At 39.6% G+C, this 24,088-nt stretch overlaps 1 protein-coding gene across 3 annotated transcripts in view; it reads right to left on the bottom strand.

Moving 5' to 3' along the window:
• Window positions 1-24,088, bottom strand: part of IL1RAPL2 (interleukin 1 receptor accessory protein like 2) — a 1,155,228-nt gene that overhangs the window by 507,746 nt on the left and 623,394 nt on the right. For all 3 annotated transcript variants that reach the window (XM_027053379.2, XM_053201494.1, XM_053201495.1), the window contains one exon: window positions 20,173-20,359. In XM_027053379.2, coding sequence (XP_026909180.1) covers window positions 20,173-20,359 — 187 coding nt within the window. The remainder of the gene's footprint in view (window positions 1-20,172; window positions 20,360-24,088) is intronic.

The following is a 24,088-nucleotide window of genomic DNA, read 5'->3' as shown; positions in this document are numbered from 1 at the left end:
GTGGGTACAGAAACTATATTTTGTTCAGAAGAGGCTTATAGAAGACCATTGCCCCCACAAACCCATCCTTTATAAAGTTACCTCATTGGCTATTCTGCAGATATCTGGGTACCTACATCAAACCTCATAAGTCTTTTATGCTTTTTACTCCATTATTTGCAGTATTTCTCCCTCAAACTGCTGGCTGCTAGGCTTACTACTGTCATTGTTTCTCTCCTGTGCCCAATCTTCCCATGACCTCTTTCCTAGTGAACAGGTACCATTGCCATACCTCATTGTTCCAAACCTGCTTAATTTTGACAGTCTCTTAAGCAAAGAAATTTGAAGCATGTAAGTCAAGTCTCAATATGGTTGTTTACCTGAGACAAGGAAAAACCACCAAAGCCTCAAATATGAGCAGGCCCCTAATACTGTTCGCAGTGTATAATTCCTCTATTATTTAATGCCCCTGACACTATTAAAATACACTTCATCGAGTCAAAGGTTTTGCTGAGGGATAGACTTGCTAGAAGTACCCAAGTTCAACAACTAGCTCCAATTTTTGGCCTGGCTGATCCCTCACAGAGCAGTTTGTTGTAGGACCTCCTTGTTCAGTCAAAATAATGTCAGCCCTTACAGCCCAGCTTCCTTCCCTCCCTCCCACCCTTCCTGAGTGGCAGATGCCACTTGCCAGCATCTTCTAGGTTGGGATCCCAGGATGTTCACCAGAAACATCTGTTGACCAAGCTTCTTGAAGTAACTTCTGCCAGCCATATCTGGATCTTAGAATTTCCACCCTGTGTTGGTTGGCCACCTGGATGTCTTCTTTGAAAAAGTCATGTCTTTTGCCCATTTCTTCACTGGATTATTTGTTTTTTGGGTGTTGAGTTGGATAAGTTCTTTATAGATTTTGGATACTAACCCTTTATCTGATATGTCGTTTGCAAATATCTTCTCCCATTCCATCTGTTGCCTTTTAGTTTTGCTGATTGTTTCCTTTGCTGTACAGAAGCATTTTATTTTGATGAGGTCCCAATAGTTCATTTTTGCTTTTGTTTCCCTTGCCTCTGGAGACCTGTTGAGTAAGAAGTTGCTGTGGTCAAGATCAAAGAGGTTTTTGCCTGCTTTCTCCTCGAGGATTTTGATGGCTTCCTTTCTCACATTTAGGTCTTTAATCTATTTTGGGTTTATTATTGTGTATGGTGCAAGAAAGTGGTCCAGGTTCATTCTTCTGCATGTCACTGTCCAGTTTTCCCAGCACCACTTGCTGAAGGGACTGTCTTCATTCCACTGGGTATTCTTTCCTGCTTTGTCAAAGATTAGTTGGCCATACGTTTGTGGGTCTATTTCTGGGCTTTCTATTCTATTCCATTGATCTGAGTGTCTGTTTTTGTGCCAGTACCATACTGTTTTGATGATTATAGCTTTGTAGTACAGCTTGAAGTCTGGGATTGTGATGCCTCCTGATTTGGTTTTCTTTTTCAAGATTGCTTTGGCTATTCGGGGTCTTTTCTGGTTCCATACAAATTTTAGGATTATTTGTTCTCATCACTCATCATCAGGGAAATTCAAGTCAAAACCACAATGAGATACCACCTCACACCTGTCAGAATTGCTAACAACTCAGGTAACAACAGATGTTGGCGAGGATGTGGAGAAAGAGGATTTCTTTTGTACTGCTGGTGAGAATGCAAACTGGTGCAGCCACTCTGGAAAACAGTATGGAAGTTTCTCAAAAAATTAAAAATACAAGTACCCTACGACACAGCAATTGCACTACTAGGTATTTATCCAAGGGATACAGGTATGCTGTTTTGAAGGGGCACATGCACCCCAATGTTTATAGCAGCACTATCAACAACAGCCAAAGTATGGAAAGAGCCGAAATGTCTATTCACGGATGAATGGAAAGAAGATGTGGTATATGTGTGTGTGTGTGTGTGTGTGTGTGTGTGTGTGCGTGTGTGTGTGTGTGTGTGTATATATATATATATATATATATATATATATATATATATAAAATGGAGTACTACTCGGCAATCAAAACGAATGAAATATTGCCATTTGCAAGATGGAACTTGAGGGGTGGATGGAACTAGAGGGTAATATGCTAAGCAAAATTAGTCAGAGAAAGATAAATATCATATGATTTCACTCATATGAGGACTTTAAGACACAGAACAAATTAACACAAGGGATGGGAAGAAAAAAGAATATAAAAGCAGGGAGGGGGACAAAACATAAGACTTTTTTTTTTAATGTTAATTTATTTTTGAGAGAGAGACAGAGCATGAGCAGAGGAGGGTAGAGAGAGAGAGGGAGACACAGAATCCAAAGCAGGCTCCAGGCTCCGAGCTGTCAGCAAGAGCCAGACGCGGGGCTCAAACTCACGGACGGTGAGAACATGACCTGAGCTGAATTCGGACACTCAACCGACTGAGCCACCAAGCGCCCCAGATAAGACTCTTAAATATGGAGAACAAACAGAGGGTTACTAGACGGGTTGTGGGAGGGGGATGGGCTAAATGGGTAAGGGGCATTAAGGAATCTACTCCTGAAATCATTGTTTCACTATATGCTAATTAAATTGGATGTAAATTTAAAAAAATAAAATTAAAAAAAACAATTTCCACACTGAAATATTCACCAATATATTCACAGTACATTTCTGAGATATCATCATCATACCCACAGGTATTTTTGAATCAGTTTGATTTGTTGGCCATGGACATTTCAATTATATTCAGAGCACAGAACTCATTTCTCATGGCAAGAACACTAGGAAGATTAATTTAAATATTTATTCTGATTCTGAAGTTCAGACACAAAGTAGTTGTGCAACCACAGACCAATCATATAACCTCTGTCCTCAAGGGCACCTAATACTCATCCCCTCAGACCCAATTTCTCCCCTTTCCCCTGGAGACTGGACTATTTCATACAGCATCTATGCAGTTGCCTAAAAATCTATAGGGAACATGATCTTTCTTCAAATTAAAGATGGAAGACATAGGAGCACAATTGTGAATTAGGTATCAACTTTGCCCTTTTCAGTCCTACCTCTACTCCAAATTCATAGGATAACAAACTTCAGAAAGTCTTTCCCCTTCCTAGCTCCATTTCTCCAACTTTCTCTCTTCATATTCTTAATGTAGAAGGCAGTACCCCACAGTGATTAAAGTATAAGGTCTAGACTCAAATACTTGGTTTGGAATCCCAAATTGTATTCTCTTGAGCATGCTACTTAATTGATCTTAGCCTTAATTTTTTCACCTATTAAAAAAGTGGTGATAGGGGGTGCCTAGTCATTTAAGCATCCAACTCTTCATTTCAGCTCAGGTCATAATCTCATGGTTTATGAGTTCAAGCCCCTCATAGGGCTCTGCACTTATAGCACAGAGCCTGCTTGGGATTCCCTCTCTCCCCTCTCCTGCTCACTCTTTTTTTTTCTCTCTCTCAAAATAAATAAATAAACTTTTAAAAAGTGGTGATAATAATATTTACCAATATGGGTGATTATGAGGAATAAATGAGGTGATGCATATAAATGCTCTGTATTATAGAGCATAACATGATAAAAAACTATAAATATTAACTATTATTCTATTATTATTACTACGCTCATAACTCTGCCTTCAGATTACATACACTCCTATTATGAAATGTTAATGACTGTCAGGAGTTAATGTGATTCACATTTCTATGGAGATCTGGAGACAATTCAAAAGACAATTCAAAGTTATAATTCCAATTCAGGGGTTGACTTCCAGTTTCTGATTCAACATGCAAAGGCTTGGAAAGTTTCACTACCATCCACACAACAAGAAAAAAAGCTGAACAAACTGGAAGTCAACTACCCTTCTTATATCCATCAGACAATTGAGGTGACAGTGAAAATCACTGTCCTAGAAACTGGAGAGACAGGTGAGTACAAAGAATCACAGCTTACTGGGAACTGAAGCAGACACAGGAGCCAGAAACTAGTAGGAACAGTTAAAGGGTAATTGACTAATTTCTGAAGACTGTGAACTGGCTTGATACAAAAAAAAAAAAAAACAAAACAAAACAAAACAAAAAAAAAAAAAAAACCTTGGTGGCCCAGTCTTGTGGGCCACTTTTAAAAGGTTTGCCTCCAGGAACCCCACCAGGTTATTAGCATGGAAACCAGAGAAAAAAATCCCCTTATATTTTTGGTATAAGAAGGAAAAGGTAACCATTTTGAAATATACCCAAAGAGCTCTGTTCTCCTTGACAATGGCCTGTCCTCAAAGAATATGGGAAAAGGGAAATACCCAGTGTCAGCCCCCTTTAGCTTTTGAAGGAAAATAGCTAGCTCCAGCTCCCTCTATCATTCCTGTCTCATCTAATGGAGAGAAGCTGAAAAGCACTTGTGATGGCCACAGCCCAGCGCCAGAGTTCACTAAAACATGGAAATCTAACCATAAGATTACAGAATGTTTTCCCTTACCCTACACCTTACTATCATATCAACAGGGTTCCTGTATAACATAAGGATATTACAGCTAAAATAACTGCACGATTCAGTCCTTACTTAAGATGAAGTCTCTAGGAAAATCCAGAGATAATAAGGGAATGAAAAACAAGGACACCAGAGGGAATTTTAGCCTCTAGTACCTACAACTAGAGCAAGGAGTCAATACAGCCTAACTCTTAGCTAGATAAATGTAAAAACCTCACATTAAAGGCCTATTAATTCAGTTCCTTTTACCAAGTACATAATGCTTGGCTTTCAACAGAAATTTACATGGTGTACTAAAAGACAAAAACAGCAACAACAACGACAATGACAACAAAAACAGCACGATTTGAAAAGAAAGAACAAGTATTAGAACCAGACTGAGGTATAGCAGAAAAATTGGAATTACCTGTCTGAGAATTTAAAATAAGTATGATTAATATGTTAATGGTCCTAATGGTAATAGTGGACAACATGTAAGAACAGAAGAGAGATGTAAACTCTTTAAAAATAATAAAAAGAGAAATACTAGAGACAAAAACACTGTAACAGACATAAAGAATGCCTTTGATAGGCTTTTTATAGTATTTTTTTACTACAATTTATTGTCAAGTTGGGTAACATACAGTGTATATGGTGTGCTCTTGGTTTTGGGGGTAGATTCTCATGGTTCATCACTTACATACAACACCCAGTGCTTATCCCAACAAGTGCCCTCCTCAATGCCCATCACCCATTTCCCCCCTCCTTCCCCATCAACCCTAAGTTTGTTCTCTGTACTTAAGAGTCTCATATGGTTTGCCTCCCTCCCTCTCTGATTGTAACTATTTCTTTTCCCCTTCCCTTACCCCATATTCTATTAAGTTTCTCAAGATCCAGATATGAGTGAAAACATATTATATCTGTCTTTCTCTGACTGAATTATTTCACTTAGCAAAATACCTTTCAATTCCATCCAAGTTGCTACAAATGGCAGGATTTCATTTTTTTCTCATTGAGAAGTAGTGTTCCATTGTGTATACAAACCACATCTTCTTTATCCATTCATCACTTGATGGATGTTTAGGCTCTTTCCATAATTTGACTATTGTTGAAAGCGCTGCTATAAATATTGGGGTACATGTGCCGCTATGAATCAGCACTGCTGTATCCTTTGGATAAATTCCTAGTATTGCTATTGCTGGGTCATAGGAAAGTACTATTTTTAGTTGTTTTTTTTTTTTTTTTTTCAGGAAACTCCACACTATTTTCCAAAGCGGCTGCACCAGTTTGCATTCCCACCAACAGTGCAAGAGGGTTCCCATTTCTTCATATCCTTGTCAGCATCTGTTGTCTTCTGAGTTGTTAATTTTAGCTACTCTGGTATGAGGTGGTATCTCAGTGTGGTTTTCATTTGTATTTCCCTGCTGATGAGTGATATTGAGCATCTTGTCATGTCTGTTGGCCATCTGGATGTCTTCTTTGGAAAAGTGTCTACTAGAGATAAAAACACTATAACAGACATAAAGAATGCATTTGGTAGGCATTTTAATAAACTGGGCATGGTGAAAGGAAAAAAAAATCAGTGAGTTTGAAGGTATGTCAATAATAACTTCCCAAACTGATGAGCAAAATGAAAGAAGAATTAAAAAAAAAAAAAGAACATCTGAGTGTTAGTGTATTGGAAGATGGCGGCATAAGAGAACGCTGGGCTCACCTTGTCCTGCTGATCACTTAGATTCTATCCACATTGGCCTAAATAACCCAGAAAACCACCAGAAGAAAAACAGAACAGACTCTCCGGAGCCAAGTGTAGACAAGAGGCCCACGGAAGAGGCTAGGAAGGGCAGACAGGCGGTGCATGCTACATGTACTGGCAGGAGGGAGCCGGGCAGTGCAGGGGCAGCCCACCAGGCAAGGGAGAGCCCCCGAAGTATGGCTTGCAAAGCAGAGTGGCCAGATTCTGTGAGTTCTGACAGCCAGCGGGACTTAATATCTGGAATGTTAAAGGTCAACAGCCCTGCTCTTGGAGAGCAGGGAAGGCAAGAGGATGCTGGGAGGGAGGGTTGCTGAGCCCCGGAAGACAGAGCTCAGCTCGGTGGGGGAACAAAGGTGCTGGCAAGTGCCATTTGCCTCTCCCATCCCCCAGCCGAAATTCCAAAGGGAACCAGTTCCCATCGCCAAACTTGCTTACATCACACAAACACCCAACGCTGTGCGTCTGTGGATCCATCCCTCCAACGGACATGTCTCCCTCACAGTGTGGAGGGCCCCTCCCGCAAGGGACCACCAAGGGCAAAGCTAGCTAACCCTACCCCTCCCACCCCTGTGCACCTTGCAGATCCACCCCATCTGATATGCCCTTGGCCAGTTCCCATCAAAGCAGCACCACAAGCCTGGCAGTATGCAGGTAGCCCAGACAGGGGCCACACCACTACACGGTGAGTCCTGCTCTTGGGAGAGGGGAAGATAATGTACATGCCAGTCTCACTGTGTCCCCAGCAGTGGGCTGGGGGCAGACATTTGGTGTGACTGCTGCCCCGCCCACCAACACAAGTTTCTCCTGACAGCACGGGGGAAGTGCCCTGCAGTTTGGAGCTACCACAGGGACTAGCCAAAATGACTAAATGGAAGAATTCTCCTCAAAAGAAACTCCAGGAAGTACCAACAGCTAACGAATTGATCAAAAACGATTTAAGCAATATAATGGAACAAGAATTTAGAATAGTAGTCATAAAATTAATCACTGGGCTTTAAAAAAGCATAGAGGATAGCAGAGAATCTATTGCTATAGAGATCAAAGGACTAAGAAATAGTCATGAGGAGCTAAAAAATGGTATCAATGAGGTGCAAAAGAAAATGGAGGTGGCCATACTCCCTACTAAACACCCTACTAAAGAAGGAATGGGTCAAGGGAAGATGGCAGCATAGGAGGATGCTGGGTTCACTGCGCGTCCTGCTGATCACTTAGATTCCACCTACACCCGCCTAAATAATCCAGAAAACCGCCAGAGGAGTAGCAGAATAGATTCTCCAGAGCCAAGCGCAGACGAGAGGCCCACGGAAGAGGATACGAAGGGCAGCGAGGCGGTGCGCGCTCCACGGACTGGCGGGAGGGAGCCCGGGCGGAGGGGCCGCCTGCCGGCCAAGCAGATCCCCTGAGTCTGTCTGCCAAAAGCAGAGGAGCCGGTCAGAGTGTGTTCCGACAGCAAGCAGGACTTAGCATCTGGGAGGTCATAAGTTAACAGCTCTGCTCTGAAAGCAGGAAGGCTGGAGGACAAAGGGAGGGAGAGTTGCTGAGCCCCAGGATGACAGAGCTCAGTTTGGCGGGAACAAAGGCACTCGCCAGCGCCATCTCCCTCCCCCATCCCCCAGCCAATATCCCAAAGGGAACCAGTTCCTGCCAGGGAACTTGCTCGCTCTGCACAAACACCCAACACTGTGCTTCTGCGGAGCCACCCATCCAGCAGCGGGTCTGACTCCCTCCCGCTGCCACAGGGCCCCTCCTGAAGTGGATCACCTAAGGAGAAGCGAGCTAAACCTGCCCCTCCTACCCCATGCACCTTGCCTACCCACCCCAGCTAATATGCCAGATCCCCAGCACCACAAGCCTGGCAGTGAGCAAGTAGCCCAGACGGGCCACGCCACCCCACAGTGAATCCCGCCCCTAGGACAGGGGAAGAGAAGGCACACACCAGTCTGACTGTGGCCCCAGCGGTGGGCTGGGAGCAGACATCAGGTCTGACTGCGGCCCCGCCCACCAACTCCAGTTATACACCACAGCACAGGGGAAGTGCCCTGCAGGTTCCCACCACTCCAGGGAATATCCAAAATGACCAAACGGAAGAATTCGCCTCAGAAGAATCTCCAGGAAATAATAACAACTAATGAACTGATCAAAAATGATTTAAACAAGATAACAGAAAGTGAATTTAGAATAATAGTCATAAAATTAATCACTGGGCTTGAAAACAGTATAGAGGACAGCAGAGAATCTCTTGCTACAGAGATCAAGGGACTAAGGAACAGTCAGGAGTAGATGAAAAACACTTTAAACGAGATGCAAAGTAAAATGGAAACGTCCACGGCTCGGATTGAAGAGGCAGAGGAGAGAATAGGTGAACTAGAAGATAAAATTACGGAAAAAGAGGAAGCTGAGAAAAAGAGAGATAAAAAAAACCCAGGAGTATGAGGGGAAAATTAGAGAATTAAGTGATACACTAAAAAGAAATAATATAAGCATAATTTGTATCCCAGAGGAGGAAGAGAGAGGGAAAGGTGCTAAAGGTGTACTTGAAAAAATAATAGCTGAGAACTTCCCTGATCTGGGGAAGGAAAAAGGCATTGAAATCCAAGAGGCACAGAGAACTCCCTTCAGACGTAACTTGAATCGATCTTCTGCACGACATATCATAGTGAAACTGACAAAATACAAGGATAAAGAGAAAATTCTGAAAGCAGCAAGGGATAAACGTGCCCTAACATATAAAGGGAGACCTATAAGACTCGTGACTGATCTCTCTTTTGAAACTTGGCAGGCCAGAAAGGATTGGCACGAGATCTGCAATGTGATGAACAGAAAAAATATGCAGCCGAGAATCCTTTATCCAGCAAGTCTGTCATTTAGAATAGAAGGAGAGATAAAGGTCTTCCCAAACAAAAAAAAAACCTGAAGGAATGTGTCACCACTAAACCAGCCCTACAAGAGATCCTAAGGGGAATCCTGTGAGACAAAGTACCAAAGACATCGCTATAAGCATAAAACATACAGACATCACAGTGACTCTAAACCCGTATTTTTCTATACTAACACTGAATGTAACTGGACTAAATGCGCCAACCAAAAGACATAGGGTATCAGAATGGATAAAAAACAAGACCCATCTCTTTGCTGTCTACAAGAGACTCATTTTAGACCTGAGGACACATTTAGATTGAGAGTGAGGGGATGGAGAACTATTTATCATGCTACTGGAAGCCAAAAGAAAGCTGGAGTAGCCATACTTATATCAGACAAACTAGACTTTAAATTAAAGGCTGTATCAAGAGATGAAGAAGGGCATTATATAATAATTACAGGGTCTATCCATCAGGAAGAGCTAACAGTTATAAATGTCTCTGCGCCGAATACCGGAGCCCCCAAATATATAAAACAATTACTCATAAACATAAGCAACCTTATTGATGAGAATGTGGTAATTGCAGGGGACTTTAACACTCCACTTACAGACATGGATAGATCATCTAGACACACGGTCAATAAAGAAACAAGGGCCCTGAATGATACATTGGATCAGATGGACTTGACAGATATATTTAGAACTCTGCATCCCAAAGCAACAGAATATACTTTCTTCTCGAATGCACATGGAACATTCTCCAAGATAGATCATATACTGGGTCACAAAACAGCCCTTTAGAAGTATACAAGAATTGAAATTATACCATGCATACTTTCAGACCACAATGCTATGAAGCTTGAAATCAACCACAGGAAAAAGTCTGGAAAACCTCCGAAAGCATGGAGGTTAAAGAACACCCTACTAAACAATGAGTGGGTCAACCAGGCAATTAGAGAAGAAATTAAAAAAAAATATGGAAACAAACGAAAATGAAATACAACAATCCAAACGCTTTAGGATGCAGTGAAGGCAGTCCTGAGAGGAAAATACACTGCAATCTACGCCCATCTCAAGAAACAAGAAAAATCCCACATACAAAATCTAACAGCACACCTAAAGGAAATAGAAGCAGAAGAGCAAAGGCAGCTTAAACCCAGCAGAAGAAGAGAAATAATAAAGATCACAGCAGAAATAAACAATATAGAATATAAAAAACTGTAGGGCAGATCAATGAAACCAAGAGTTGTTTTTTTGAAAAAATAGACAAAATTGATAAACCTCTAGCCAGGCTTCTCAAAAAGAAAAGGGAGAGCACCCAAATAGATAAAATCATGAATGAAAATGGAATTATTACAACCAATCCCTCAGAAATACAAGCAATGATCAGGGAATACTATGAAAAATTATATGCCAACAAACTGGACAACCTGGAAGAAATGGACAAATTCCTAAACACCCACACTCTTCCAAAACTCAATCAGGAGGAAATAGAAAGCTTGAACAGACCCATAACCAGCGAAGAAATTGAATCGGTTATCAAAAATCTCCCAACCATTAAGAGTCCAGGACCAGATGGCTTCCCAGGGGAGTTCTACCAGACGTTTAAAGCAGAGATAATACCTATCCTTCTCAAGCTATTCCAAGAAATAGAAAGGGAAGGAAAACTTCCAGACTCATTCTAGGAAGCCAGTATTACTTTGATTCCTAAACCAGACAGAGACCCAGTAAAAAAAAGAGAACTACAGGCCAATATCCCTGATGAATATGGATGCAAAAATTCTCAATAAGATACTAGCAAATTGAATTCAACAGCATATAAAAAGAATGATTCACCATGATCAAGTGGGATTCATTCCTGGGATGCAGGGCTGGTTCAACATTCGCAAATCAATCAACGTGATACATCACATTAATAAAAGAAAAGATAAGAACCATATGATCCTGTCAATTGATGCAGAAAAAGCAGTGAAAAATTCAGCACCCTTTCTTAATAAAAACCCTTGAGAAAGTCGGGATAGAAGGAACATACTTAAAGATCATAAAATCCATTTATGAAAAGCCCACAGCTAACATCATCCTCAATGGAGAAAAACTGAGAGCTTTTTCCCTGAGATTAGGAACACGACAGGGATGCCCACTCTCACCGCTGTTGTTTAATATAGTGTTGGAAGTTCTAGGATCAGCAATCAGACAACAAAAGGAAATCAAAGGCATCAAATTGGCAAAGATGAAGCCAAGCTTTCACTTTTTGCAGATGACATGATAATATACATGGAGAACCCGATAGACTCCACCAAAAGTCTGCTAGAACTGATGCATGAATTCAGCAAAGGTGCAGGATACAAAGTCGATGTAGAGAAATCAGTTGCATTCTTATACACTAACAATGAAGCAACAAAAGACAAATAAAGAAACTGATCCCATTCACAATTGCACCAAGAAGCATAAAATACCTAGGAATAAATCTAACCAAAGATGTAAAAGATCTGTATGCTGAAAATTATAGAAAGCTTATGAAGGTAATTGAAGAAGATATAAAGAAATGGAAAGACATTCCCTGCTCATGGATTGGAAGAACAAATATTGTCAAAATGTTCTACCCAAAGCTATCTACACATTCAATGCAATCCCAATCAAAATTGCACCAGCATTCTTCTCGAAACTAGAACAAGCAATCCTAAAATTCATATGGAACCACAAAAGGCCCCGAGTAGCCAAAGGAATTTTGAAGAAGAAGACCAAAGCAGGAGGCATCACAATCCCAGACTTTAGCCTCTACTACAAAGCTGTCATCATCAAGACAGCATGGTATTGGCACAAAAACAGACACATACACCAATGGAATAGAATGGAAACCCCAGAACTAGACCCATAAACGTATGGCCAACTAATCTTTGGCAAAGCAGGAAAGAACATCCAATGGAAAAAACACAGTCTCTTTAACAAATGGTGCTGGGATAACTGGACAGCAACATGCAGAAGGTTGAAACTAGACCACTTTCTCACACCATTCACAAAAATAAGCTCAAAATGGATAAAGGACCTGAATGTGAGACAGGAAACCATCAAAATCCTAGAGGAGAAAGCAGGAAAAGACCTCTCTGACCTCAGCCTTAGCAATCTCTTACTCGACACATCCCCAAAGGCAAGGGAATTAAAAGCAAAAATGAATTACTAGGATCTTATGAAGATAAAAAGCTTCTGCACAGCAAAGGAAACAGGCAACAAAACTAAAAGGCAACCAACAGAATGGGAAAAGATATTTGCAAATGACATATCGGACAAAGGGCTAGTATCCAAAATCTATAAAGAGCTCACCAAACTCCACACCCGAAAAACAAATAACCCAGTGAAGAAATGGGCAGAAAATATGAATAGACACTTCTCTAAAGAAGACATCCGGATGGCCAACAGGCACATGAAAAGATGCTCAACGTTGCTCCTTATCAGGGAAATACAAATCAAAACCACACTCAGATATCACCTCACGCCAGTCAGAGTGGCTAAAATGAACAAATCAGGAGACTATAGATGCTGGAGAGTATGTGGAGAAACGGGAACCCTCTTGCACTGTTGGTGGGAATGCAGATTGGTGCAGCCACTCTGGAAAACAGTGTGGAGGTTCCTCAGAAAATTAAAAATAGACCTATCCTATGACCCAGCAATAGCACTGCTAGGAATTTACCCAAGGGATACAGGAGTACTGATGCATAGGGGCACCTGTACCCCAATGTTTATAGCAGCACTCTCAACAATAGCCAAATTATGGAAAGAGCCTAAATGTCCATCAACTGATGAATGGATAAAGAAATTGTGGTTTATATACACAATGGAGTACTACAGGGAAATGAGAAAGAACGAAATGTGGCCCTTTGTAGCAACGTGGATGGAACTGGAGAGTGTGATGCTAAGTGAAATAAGCCATACAGAGAAAGACAAATACCATATGTTTTCACTCTTATGTGGATCCTGAGAAACTTAACAGAAACCCATGGGGGAGGGAAAGGAAAAAAAAAGAGGTTAGAGTGGGAGGGAGCCAAAGCCTAAGAGACTCTTAAAAACTGAGAACAAACTGAGGGTTGATGGGGGGTGGGAGGGAGGGGAGGGTGGGTTTTGGGCATTGAGGAGGGCACCTTTTGGGATGAGCACTGGGTGTTGTATGGAAACCAATTTGACAATAAACTTCATATATTGAAAAAAAAAAGAATGAATGGGTCAACCAGGCAATTAGAAAAGAAATTTAAAAATATATGGACATAAATGGAAATGAAAATACAACAATACAAATGCTTTGGGATGCAGCCAAGGCAGTCCTGAGAGGAAAATGCATTGCAATCCAGGCCTATATCAAGAAACAAGAAAAATCCCAAATACAAAATCTAAGAGCACACCTAAAGGACATAGAAGCAGAACAGCAAAGACATCCCACACCCAGCAGAAGAAGAGAAATAATAAAGAACAGAGCTGAAATAAACAATATAGAATCTAAAAAACTGTAGAGCAGAAGAATGAAACCAAGAGTTGTTTTTTTGAGAAATAAACAAAATTGAAACACCTCTAGTCAGCCTTTTCAAAAAGAATAGGGAGAGGACCCAAATAGATAAAACCATGAACGAAAATGGAATTATTACAACCAATCACACAGAAATACAAAAAATTATCAGGGAATACTATGAAAAATTATATGCCAACAAACTGGACAACCTGGAAGAAATGGATAAATTCTTAAGCACCCACATACTTGCAAAACTCAAGCACGAAGAAATAGAAAATTTGGACAGATGCATAACCATCAAAAAATTGAATCAGTTATCAAAAATCTCCCAACAAATAGGAGTACAGGTCCAGATGGCTTCCCTGGGGAATTCTACCAGACATGTAAAGCAGAGATAATACCTATCCTTATCAAGCTGTTCCAAAAACTAGAAATGGAAGGAAAAATTCCAGATCCATTCTATGAAGCCAGCATTCCTTTGATTCCCAAACCAGACAGAGACCCAGCCAAAAAATAGAACTACAGGCCAATAGCCCTGATGAATATGGATGCAAAAATTCTCCACAAAATACTAGCAAATCGAATTCAACAGCTTATAAAATAATTATTCACCATGATCAAGTGGGATTCATTCCTGGGATGCAGGGCTGGTTCAACATTTGCAAATCAATCAACGTGATACATCACATTAATAAAAGAAAAGATAAGAACCATATGATCCTGTCAATTGATGCAGAAAAAGCAGTGACAAAATTCAGCATCCTTTCTTAATAAAAACCCTCGAGAAGGTCAGGATAGAAGGAACATACTTAAAGATCATAAAATCCATTTATGAAAAGCCCACAGCTAATATCATCCTCAATGGGGAAAAACTGAGAGCTTTACCCCTGAGCTCAGGAACATAACAGGGATGTCCACTCTCACTGCTGTTGTTTAACATAGTGTTGGAAGTCCTAGCATCAGCAATCAGACAACAAAAGGAAATCAAAGGCATCAAAATTGGCAAAGATGAAGTCAAGCTTTCGCTTTTTGCAGATGACTTAATATTATATATGGAAAACCCGACAGACTCCACGAAAAGTCTACTAGCGCTTATACATGAATTCAGCAAAGTCGCAGGATACAAAATCAATGTACAGAAATCAGTTGCATTCTTATGCAATAGTAATGAAGCAACAGAAAGACAAATAAAGAAACTGATCCCATTCACAATTGCACCAAGAAGCATAAAATACCTAGGAATAAACCTAACCAAAAATGTCAAAGATCTGTATGCTGAAAACTATAGACATCTTACGAAGGAAATTGAAGAAGATAAAAAGAAATGGAACAACATTCCGTGCTCATGGATTGGAAGAATAAATATTGTTAAAATGTCAATACTTCCCAAAGCAATCTACATATTCAATGCAATCCCAATCAAAATTGCACCAGCATTCTTCTCAAAGCTAGAACAATCAATCCTAAAATTTGTATGGAACAACAAAAGACCCTGAATGGCCAAAGTAATTTTGAAGAAGAAGACCAAAGTGGGAGGCATCACAATCCTAGACTTTAGCATCTACTACAAAGCTCATCATCAAGACAGCATGGTATTGGCACAAAAACAGACATATAGACCAATGAAATAGAATAGAAACCCCAGAACTAGACCCACAAACGTATGGCCAACTCATCTTTGACAAAGCAGGAAAGAATATCCAATGGAAAAAAGACAGTCTCCTTAACAAATGGTGCTGGGAGAATTGGACAGCAACATGCAGAAGGTTGAAACTAGACCACTTTCTTACACCATTCACAAAAATAAACTCAAAATGGATAAAGGACCTGAATGTGAGACAGGAAACCATCAAAACCCTAGAGGAGAAAACAGGAAAAAGCCTCTCTGACCTTAGCTGTGGCAATTTCTTACTTGACACATCTCCTAAGGCAAGGGAATTAAAAGCAAAAATGAAGTATTGGGACCTCATTAAGATAAAAAGCTCCTGCACAGCAAAGGAAACAATCAACAAAACTAAAAGGCAACCAACGGAATGGGAAAAGATATTTGCAAATGACTTATTGGACAAAGGGCGAGTATCCAAAATCTATAAAGAACTCACCAAACTCCACACCCAAGAAACAAATAATCCAGTGAAGAAATGGGCAGAAGACATGAATAGACACTTCTCTAAAGAAGACATCCAAATGGTCAACAGGCACATGAAAAGATGCTCAACGTCCCTACTCATCAGGGAAATAGAAATCAAAACCACACTCAGATATCACCTCACACCAGTCAGAGTGGCTAAAATGAACAAATCAGGAGCCTATAGATGCTGGAGAGGACGTGGAGAAATGGGAACCCTCTTGCACTGTTGGTGGGAATGCAAATTGGTGCAGCCACTCTGGAAAACAGTGGGGAGGTTCCTCAAAAAATTAAAAATAGATCTACCCTATGACCCAGCAATAGCACTGCTAGGAATTTACCCGAGGGATACAGGAGTGCTGATGTATAGGGGCACGTGTACCGCAATGTTTATAGAAGCACTTTCAACAATAGCCAAATTATGGAAAGAGCCTAAATGTCCATCAACTGATGAAAGGAGAAAGAAATTGTGGTTTATATACACAATGGAATAGTACTTGGCAATGAGAAAGAATGAATTATGGCCTTTTGTAGAAATGTGGATGGTACTGGAGAGTGTTATGCTAAGTGAAATAAGTCATACAGGGAAAGACAGATACCATATGTTTTCACTCTTATGTGGATCCTGAGAAAATTAACAGAAGACCATGGGGGAGGGGAAGGGAAAAAATAGTTACAGAGAGGGAAGGAGGCAAACCATAAGAGACCCTCAAAAACTGAGAATAAACTGAGGGTTGATGGGGGTGGGAGGGAGGGGAAAGTTGGTGATGGGCATTGAGGAGGGCACCTGTTGGGATGAGCACCGGGTGTTTTATGGAAACCAATTTGACAATAAATTTCATATTAAAAAATGAAATAGGTAAAGGGTGTCTACACTCTTATGACAATAATGTTCTCAGTGAATACTGAGATTGTTCTAATGTTGTTCTTCTTAGTTTAATAATGAAAAGAATCTTTCTTTCTCTTTTCAAAAATGTTTCTAAAAACACTAACATTATTGTACTTTCTGTTTACTGTCTAAGCCCCACTCAGATAGCATTAGGATGAAGTGCTAAAGTATAGACCGTCTCTTAACTTCCCTTTGCTAACTGATAGAGTTCAGATAGCGAGAGATAGCCCCCTTACACATATCTGTTAACATTCCAAGGACAACTAGGATAGGCTTACTAAGTCATCTTTATGAACATGCCCCAGTACCACCTAATCCATCTCTACCTTCCTATCCAGCTGTGATTACATACAGGTACAGGACAGTCTTCAAAGGACTTTCATAGCATATTTCAGACAGGCTAGAAAAAGCATAACAATATGTGAAAGTGATACAAAGTAGAGAGAAAGAAAAAAGCAGAAATGGGAAAAAAAAGAAACAGGTTTAAAGATTATATATATCTAAAAAGATGATGTGGAAACTGATCATGCAACACACATACTTTTTACTTTTAAACTACTAGAGATAGGAGCACCTGGATGGCTCAGTCCATTACATGTCCAACTCTTGGTTTTGGCTCAGGTCGTGATCTCAAGGTTTTGTGGGTTTGAGCCATGCATTGGGCTCTGCACTGGCAGTGTAGAACCTGCTTGGGATTCTCCCACTCTCCCTCTCTTTCTGACCCTCCCCAACTCATGCTGTCTGTCTCTCTCAAAATAAATAAACTTTATTTTAAAAAATCTTACAAAATGAAAAAAAAACTAGAGATAATATACTGTACATTTCTTTTTTTTTATTTTTAATGTTTTTATTTTTATTTTTTTTCTGAGAAACAAAGAGAGACAGAGCACAAGCAGGGAAGGGGCAGAGAGAGAGGAAGACACAGAATCTGAAGCAGGCTCCAGGCTCTGAGCTGTCAGCACAGAGCCCAATGTGGGGCTCAAAATCACAAGCCATGAGGTTACCTGAGCTGAGGTCGAACACTTAACCGAGTGAGCCACCCAGGCACCTCATTACACTATACATTTCTAAATTTGGATGTGCACCAGAATGAACTCTGGACAAGTGTCTTTACATTGCTGTAGTCAGAGAAAAATAACTTAATGCTCAGCCTCGTAGGGCATAGAGAGACCGTAAACAATCAGGGAAGATTATTAGACTAATGACCGAAAAAGGAAACATTTTCCTTATAAATCAATACACATTTTTCAAGGATATATTTGAAACTGTGAGAAATGGGGTTAACAACACATTGGAGAGCTTCAGGGAGTCTAACTTTGGGGTTTAGTTTTTTATTCTGATCCAATAGTATAGTATAGTGGCTAAGAGAATGGGCCCAGTAGCCAAAATGCAAGTCATAAACTGCTGTGTGACTTTTGTTAAGTCACTTATCTGAATCTCTAGTCACTTCTTCTGGAAAATGGGGATGATAATAATACCTACATAATACAGTAATTCTAGAGATTGACTTAATCTATCTAAAGCACTTAAAACAGAGCCTGGCATATGGTGAGTACTCAATAAATGTTATTTATCATTATGACTATTATTCATCAATTTTAAAATGTTATAGAAATCCTAAACATTATTATCCAAGCAGAGCAAGAAACGCCATTTGCTTCACCATTGTTGGTCCATTTGTAAGAAAAAAAAATGATACTTAGCACTTCCCAAGGAATAAATTGCTTTGGTATATGATGATGATAGTGATGTCTAGAAATGAAAAGAAAGGAGAAGAAAGAATTTATTGGAAAAATAATAAGAAGAGATAGTAGAATAAATATTGCAGGCTGACAACCTGGATTTTACTCCTAGCTGCTAACTCTGGAGCTGGTAAATTTTCTTTTTTCAATTATAAATTAAAATAAATCTTTCTTACTCTATCTTTTCACAGGCTTCTCTGCATCAGTGTTACATCTTAGAGAAGTACCTGTGATTAGGGCTGGGTTTAGCTCCAGGATAACTGCAGGAAAGGGTAGTGATTAAGAAAATGGACTCTGGAATAACACTGCCTTAAATACAAAACAAGGTTTTGTTAGTTGAGTAACTTTGGACAAGTTTCTACATGCCTTTGAGACTCAGTTTTTTTCGGTTAAACAAAGATAATAGAACTCCTACACAGAGTTGCATTGAGACTCAAATTGAGATAATACAGAGACCAAGCTTAGCACAGTGAATGGCATATAGTAAGTACTTAATAAATGCTAAGAAGGCTAATACTGGCATGGAGGGTCCCAATAAATTATGGATAATCTATATTTATGCATAATGATCATCATGTTCCTTTTTATCTGTCAGAATATTATGTTCATTAGGAAAAAAAGGAAGGACAATTCACATAGAGACTTGGGGTCCCAGTTCAGGACATGCTTTTGGTGTCTACTGGTGAGTTTGTACAGGGGTGAAGATGGAGAGACTTCCAAATGTAAAAACACATGACAGCTGTAGGAGTTAGGGTTTAGGCTCCCCTGGAAACTAAGAGTCTGTCATATTCTATAGACACAACCTGTTCCAACTTTTATGTGTTTGATTCCCACAATGTACACAACACCTATGCAGAAAACCCCCTTGGTCACCTCTGGCCATAACATATAAAACTGTACCATGTATCAACTATCATGACTCAGAGTTGGCCAAGGATACACAGTTCTCTTATAGGACCACAGGGTCTCAGGGAGCAGCCAGAATGTCATAGTTAGAAGGTTATGTGGTTATTTCTCTGCTTCCTCCCCTAGATCCTGTCTCTGACCTTGTGTGACCTACTCTATGCCTAGGGAATCTTAAGACTATTGATTCTATCTCCTAGTTTTGCCCTCTGACTTCTGTTTAAGTTTCCATGGGTTCTAGGAGGAAACCGGAAGACAGGAGTTACAAGGGGTTAGGGTACTTATCCTGCCTAATCCCTCTTTATTTGCCACAGTTCATATGTTCTTTTAAGGCCACAGCTTTTGTCAGGACCACTCTACTCATTCCAGGTTCCAGTGGCAATTTACAGCTTCCTCCCTTTTGTTGGTTGCCTTAACCCAACCTCACCTCTGTAAACAGTTCCTTCACTCAACTCATTTCTGTGCACCGTTTGAGTGTGGCTTATTTCCAGCTAAACACATTATTTCCAGTGTTCACACATCCTGCACTAGGCACATTTCTCTCCTCTGCATTGACAGTAGTGACTTTCACAATGTAGATCATAGTAACAGTTGTTATTCTTTCTAAGTCTAGTACTTGTAATAATGGGCCTTTACTCCTAACAGTAAATAATATTTCTATGTTCCTCAAATACTTTCTTTCATGTGTTACTTAAATCTTTACTCTTCTCCCCATTTGCTCTCATGAGTTTGGGTGGAGAGAGATTTTGCTTATTTTTAGCAGTTGGAGAAGATGGGACTGTTTATGACACCTGCTGATGGAAATGTATTAAAACCAGGACTATATAGAAGTCATACCTCTGAATTATTTATCTGTGGATCTGTTCATTTTTCTCAATGAAATATCTAATACCAAAAACTAGAAATAAAATCTCAAGCTAAGTTAAAAAAAATAATAATTGACACCACGGTGAGTTACCTTGTACCACACAATATCAGGCTCTTGATCAGACTTTTTAAAGTCATCCATGTCTGGGCAGGAGATCTCTTTTCTTTTAGTGACTTCAGATTTCTCTAAATACCGTATCCTGCTATTGTAGCACAGGCCTGATTCATTCTCTGCAACAGTCAAGGACATTGACACCTTCATGCAATATGTCGAGTTTCTGTAAGAACAGAGAAATAGCAGAATGGCTTTACTGGGTGTTTAAAACCGTGTTTGTACTCTACATATTAAAAGAATATTTACTTTTATGTATGGGACCTTGCCTAGAAATCAGAAACAACATCAAAACAACACAAAACAGTTTTCTAGTTCAACAGACAAGAAGCTATAAAGCAAAATGCTAATGAGGACATCTCTGACCATGAGGTAGCTACATAACTACATAGAATAGCTGTACCCATTTTCTAAACTATAAGACAGCACAGGCTTCTTTTCCACTGGTAAATATTGCTACATTGAAAATCTGATAGTGAAAAATATGAGAAAGTCTGTAACTAGAGCTATAGTAATTTCTGCCCTGCCCCTATGATCAGTCCCTTCACGGGTATTTCAAGGGTTGTTTCATTTTGTCATTGGTTTCAAAGCCAACATCTGATTTTACAAGGTACATACCCAAAAGCAGATCAACATACAGAAGATACCTGTGAACTTATATAGCTTTTTAAATTGTTTACTGAGATATGTCAGGGGTCAAATTCTTGGTTCCAACAGAGAACAAATCCTAGTAGAATGTGGTTCATCTGAATTAATTTTATCCACCAACATTAATATTATAAAGGAATTTCAACAGTAAATTTTACCATAAGGCCACTTTAGAAATTGGGCATTAATTGGCTAACTCATTATATAAAAGTATTTATGGAATTCAATTCTGCCTTCATTTCTCGATGTATGCCCTTGACTTTTCCTTACTCTGCTGTACCTGGGATGCAGTAGATATCAAACACATAAAAGAAAACTGGAAAGTATGAGAAAGAGATCAGAGACACCTGGTAAGACTTAGAAGAAGGTCAACTGGAAATCTCTTGGTAGGAAATAACAGGATTGTGTCTAAACATCAAGGGATACCAGCTGTTAAAAACACCAAGTGCCAAGGGCACCTCAAGACTGGTTTTACAACCAAGTGACAATAATCCTGACAGATGGGATAAGCATGCCAGCCAATAATTTAAGTTGGCCTAAAATAATTATTAATATTCATACTACTTACTCATTGAAATTTCACGATGTGCCAGATATTATATAAAACACAGGAGTGCAGATGGTTGCTGCCCATTGGGTTTACAAAGTGAGTTAATCAAAATGACTGCTACTTGAATTTCTAGTGAAGTTAATTACTGGCAAGTACTTCTGACTATGTCCATGCCTGTGTCATCTGAGTAGGATACTTTCAAAGTACTCACATTCTAATGTTCAGATGCAACCCCATTACACAATGTAGATTGTGAGCTATTGCTTTTCTCTCTTCCTTAGTACAGACTCCTAGAACCCAAAGATATGCCCACTAGGGATCAAATGTAACCATTTAATTCTCTTGTTAGATGTTTGACAGCCTCTTTAAAAGCCATGAATCTAAAACCACCAGAATAAAACAAAAATAAAACAAAACACAAAAACAGTCTTAGGCAAGAAGGTAAGTTTGGTGCAATTTAGCTCTTCTTGACTCCACCTTCAGTATTTTGATGCTAAGCATTTCCATGTCTCTATGCTTCCTTTAAGGCCCTACATGATCTGGCCTGTCATAACACTTTCCTTTAATTTTTTTTTATTTAAATCTTTCTTTCTTTCTTTCTTTCTCTCTTTCTTTCTTTCTTTCTTTCTTTCTTTCGAGAGAAAGCAGGGAAGGGGCAAAGAGAGAGGGAGAGAGGGAATCCCAAGCAGGCTCCACACTGTCAGTCCAGAGTCAATGCAGGACTCGTCCTCAAACCTGAGCCAAAATCAAGAGTCAGATGCTTAACCAACTGAGCCACCCAGGCACCCCAACACTGTTCTTTACTTTAGGGTGCAGTCACAATGGCATTTCCTCTGTTCCTTAAATATACTAAGCCTATTTGAGCCACGGACTTTTACACTTGCTCTTCTCTCTGATCTTCTATCATCTGTTTATTTGTTAAATGTAAACAAGAAATTAGTTGCTTTTGTTCATCACTCTATCCCTGAGATCTAAATGAATAATGTTCAGTGAATGTTAGTTGGTTAGAAGACATGGCACCAAAAGGTATGTTGATTCAAGAGACATGTCCTCTCTGCTCTACTTCTCCATCAACCCCATATGGTACTAACCTCTCTTCCTCATTCAGATTCAGGTATATGGCTGATCAAATGTCACATTCCTTGTTTAAATATGATTTGGCATAAATTTGCAGGTATTCTTGTACCACAAGGGTAAGGTTTAGCCAAGTCTTGTGTATCAGCATATTAGCAAAGAAAGGAATATACTAGCTACAACTGGGAGACAAGGAGGACTAGGGCAGGTATGGGAAATGGAGGAAAGATAAATGGTCACAGTTTTTTTTTTTTTTTTAAGTATCAATCAAGTAGTAACCCAAGACCACAGGGGAAGGGAAGAGGAAAAAAAGTTACAAACAGAGAGGGAAGGAGGCAAACGATAAGAGACTTTTAAATACAGAGAACAAACTGAGGGATGATGGGGGGTGGGAGGGAGGGGTGGGTTGGTGATGAGCATTGAGGAGGGCACTTGTTGGGATGAGCACTGGGCGTTGTATGGAAGCCAATTTGACAATAAATTATATTAAAAAGAAATAAATAAGTAAAAGTATCGAACACAGAAGAATCACCTCTTCTAGGTTTACAAAGAATTCTGAACAGTTCTTAATGTTACAGACTTTGATCATCTCTGCTCCATGGTGTTCATCCCTACAGGTGAAAGAGAATTACTTGTTAAATATCCTCCCACTATTATGCTGTACCTCAGGGAAAGAGGGCTGTTACCAGCAGTCTCAAAAATAAAAGCAAATAGAACGTCCAGTCCCATGAAAGAAGCTTACTATCTCAAATGGATTTAGCCGTGGGGAAAAACAGAGTAGTCTGAGTAAGAGACCGACAGAGTGGTTTCTTAACAAAGCACCAGCTTTGAGCTAAGATCCACTGTGTTCAACTAGCTCTATGTCCTTGGGCAAGTAATGTAACATCTCTCAGACTCACTTTCATCAGCTGAAAAATGAGGATAAGAAGTCCTTTATGGTGATTCCATTGGAGTTTGGAGAAAGGAGTTCCTCTCATTATAACACCATGAGCAAAAATATGTTACTATTTTCAACTGGAATGATTACAACACCTGACCTCTCCAGTCTAAGTGTTAAATAAAATAATGCATATAAAACACATAATAGAGTATCTGGCACATAGTAGATATTCCATACATTATAGTTAGAATTGTCATTACCGATAGGATTAGTTCTTATATATTGTTAATAAATAATAATTATAATTTATGTGTGATAGTAATTATGATCAATCACCAATATAAAAAAAAAACAGTACACTGGCAGCAATGGATTAAGGTATGCCACTGGGTTAGGGATGCTACTTGATAGGAAAATGTCTAAAAGAGGTCAGTTGGGCAATAGGCCTAGTACCAGAGAGTTATGAAGTTCTGAAAGGATCAAAAAGACACACTGACCTAGACACAAAAAGAAGTGAATCAAAAGAAAACAGCTAAGGCAGGGAGAAACTTTCAGTTAATATGGGTAGTAGCTACTTGGCAAAGGCTAGAACCTTGGAGGTCATATTGTTAGCAATAGTTTCACTAAGACTTCTAAGAGTTTCTTAGACAAATGCCTTGTATAACAAAGCCTAGACCTCTAAGTAACTTTTCTAGGGACAAAAGACAAGAGATATTCTTATGTGTTTCTTCCCCAATCCCTCC

The sequence above is a fragment of the Acinonyx jubatus genome, chromosome X (assembly GCF_027475565.1).
Source record: "Acinonyx jubatus isolate Ajub_Pintada_27869175 chromosome X, VMU_Ajub_asm_v1.0, whole genome shotgun sequence".
Taxonomy (NCBI): Eukaryota; Metazoa; Chordata; class Mammalia; order Carnivora; family Felidae; genus Acinonyx; species Acinonyx jubatus.
The sequence above is the reverse complement of the archived record's forward strand: the minus strand, read 5'-3'. Positions and strand labels throughout refer to the sequence as shown.